At 40.1% G+C, this 2847-nt stretch overlaps 1 protein-coding gene across 8 annotated transcripts in view; it reads left to right on the top strand.

Moving 5' to 3' along the window:
* The first annotated feature begins 637 nt into the window (after positions 1-637).
* LOC103133626 (pleckstrin homology domain-containing family A member 1-like) overlaps positions 638-2847 on the top strand; it is a 15862-nt gene continuing 13652 nt past the window's right edge. For all 8 annotated transcript variants that reach the window (XR_001661336.1, XR_001661335.1, XR_001661332.1 and 5 more), the window contains exon 1: positions 638-805. Coding sequence is in view for 2 of the 8 variants with exons in the window: in XM_016668027.1 (XP_016523513.1) it covers positions 665-805 (141 nt within the window). In the remaining 6 variants the exon portion in view is untranslated. The remainder of the gene's footprint in view (positions 806-2847) is intronic.

Here is a 2847-nt window from a genome sequence, read left to right as displayed (position 1 = left end):
GGTTTTTTTTGTTGTTGTTTTTTCCTAGGGATGTGACTTGCCAGGTTAACAACTGCTTATTATTATTCTCTCTCTCTATAATATATATATATATATATATGCGTGAGTGAGTGCTGAGCTGAAGGAGGGAGTAGATAGGAGGGATTGGACAGAGGCTTGCCAAATCAGATGAGTGAGCATTTGGGAGGAGAGAGCTCGGAAAGTGAAAAAGGAGCCGACTGCAAAGCAAGAAAGGGGGAGAAAAAAAAAGAGAGAGCGCAGAGGAAGTATGAGAGAGAAAGAGAGAGAGAGACAGTGTTACAGGAAAAAAAAAGAGGCCAAAGGAGAGTAAAAAAAAAAGACGACGAGAGAGTGGGTGAGGCTGATATAAAAGGATAAAAGGGCGGGCTGTGGTTAGTGTCACATGATCTGCTGGCTGGTTGGTGCCTGGTGAGCTCCAGGTGGCAGCGAGACCACAGTAGATGCAAAACGAAGGAAGGAGAAATACAACCGCCCTCTCCCGCCTCACAAATCTCTCCTTCCACTCATTTCTCTTTTTTTTCTTTCTTTCTTTCTCTCTCTTCCTCTCTGTGTGTCCCGAAGGAATTCTCCCCGATCCCGGTCGCCCCCTCTCCTCCTCCTCCGCTCCCGGCCCGACGAGGCCGGGGAATGTCCCGGCAGCGAGATGCCTTATGTGGACCGACAGAACCGCATCTGTGGTTTCCTGGACATCGAGGAGAACGAGAACAGCGGCAAGTTCCTGCGACGCTACTTCATCCTGGACACACAGCAGGGGAGCCTGGTGTGGTTCATGGATAACCCTCAGGTAAGCGCAGCTATTGGTGTTAGCTTAGCTCTTTAGCTTTAATCTTGGAAGAAACGAGTATGGCTTAAAAAGAAGAAGAAGAAAAGGAAGCAATTCATGCAGCTGCAGATTGTTGGAAGGCTTCTGGCGATGGAGCGTCGGTCATTTCAAGCAGCCGAATGCCATGTGTCATTTATCTGAGGCGACGATCAGCTTTCCTGCAGCTGAAAGCAACTTAAAGCCAACCTCTCTCATTCATCATGAGCACAGAATTAAGTACAGTAAACGTTTCCATCGCCTGGCAGCCTCACGAGGACAGGAGAACTTGTAATTATGTAATTCTAGCTGACAGAATTGGGAAGCGCATATTTTAGGCCCAGGAGTAACTGAGGGCAAACAGTGTGTCTGGGTTTTAGCTGTTGGCCCACGCCGCTGTAAATCATTTAGGATGAGGGTTTGAGGAACTGCACTCACAGTCCTGCTTTTTTTTTTTTTTTNGCTCATGCTGGTTTTGATCTGCTGTTTGTCTGTCAGAGCCTTGTCATGCAACGTTTCCATAAATGATGCAGTGCGTGAGAAATGCTAAATTATTAAGTCCTTCTCTTTTTATAGGTTGACAAAAGTTAAAATTTTAATGACGTTAAATCTGGATCTCCTAATTTCAGTAACGGAGCGAGGCAGTAAAAACGATGGTAATGGAGTGCAGCCAAAGTAAAGTTGTGCAGAACTACATAGTCGTGCCTCGCAGAGATTTTTATGGGGTATTTATTTTCAGCTAAAATTTCAACCTCAACAATTAGAAATGTTCCAATTAGTCATTTAAGGCCAGGCATCGACCAAGTCGGAATTGCAGTCTGTTACTTGATTAAATAAAGTTTCCATTCAATCAAGAAGTTTTTGTTTTGTTTAATAGAAAACCTTCTTGATTTATAGGCAACCTTCAAAAACTGTAAAAACTATGTAAAATGAGCATCGTTTTAGACAAAAAACTTTAAAAATAATGATAATTTGAATATATAAACTTTTCAATCTATAAATTTAAAGACAGTTTATTATAAAATGTCTTTGAAAAATTTAAAACCTCGCTAAAGTGTGTTCAAAAATATTTAATACTGCAGAACATTGATACAGTTTAAGACTAAAGGCTAAAAATAGTGTTCTTGGAGCTCAGTTGTAGAATAATGCGAGCATGAAGATAAAAATATTTACTTCACTGTTTTAGAAATTATTGTTAAAGAAAATGTGGTAATATGTTTTAAATCGTTACATAACTCAATAAATAAACATACTTTGGACAAAGGTCTTTTTTTTTTCTTTCATTTTGAAGGTAATTCGTTAAATCCTGCAAATTTAGAGTTAGACTTAGAAACATTATCCTTCTGCCCTTTTTGGTCACCTTTTTCGATTGTTTTTTGTCTGTTTATGAATCATTTATGTTTATGACTGAAATAATAATAAAAAAAAAAAAAATTATTTACATTTTATTAGAAAAAGCCTCCTTGCCGTCTCTCTGAGCTGGAGCTCCCTACACAGATTCTCCATATCATTCAATTTAGGACTCTAACCGAGTCACTCCCAGATATAAGTTTTATGTTATTTAAAACTTATATCTTATATCTGTTAACTCCAGTGACCTTCCAGTTGCTGCCGCCTCTTCTGTTCTTCCGTTTTCTGACAGCCGTTTGGTTTTTTAAAGGTCAACGCCAAGATGCTGTTCTTGTGTTGCAGCAGCAGCAGTCTGCTAAATTAAGAAACCACAACATGACAACATGTTACCAAAAAACTTGCGCGGCTTTATTGTTTTGCTTTTAAAGACATTTATGACTCGACTCATGACGTCTAAAGTCTTCGGTCAACTCGCCTCTTGCTTTTGCCCTTTTCAACTGCGGTTTGCAGTCAACCTGGTCACACGTTCCAAGGTCTGAATTGCTGTAAAACCACCTGGGGAGACATGACGGCCTGCAGAGACGGTGTTAGAAAGATGGAATCTGATCTGAGGCCAAGTTTTATTTACTGTTGTCTTTTTGTGTTTAATATAAATAACTTCTTCCACTCCTCTCAAA

Source organism: Poecilia formosa, unplaced genomic scaffold (assembly GCF_000485575.1).
Source record: "Poecilia formosa unplaced genomic scaffold, Poecilia_formosa-5.1.2 Scaffold12, whole genome shotgun sequence".
Classification (NCBI taxonomy): Eukaryota; Metazoa; Chordata; class Actinopteri; order Cyprinodontiformes; family Poeciliidae; genus Poecilia; species Poecilia formosa.
The sequence above is the reverse complement of the archived record's forward strand: the minus strand, read 5'-3'. Positions and strand labels throughout refer to the sequence as shown.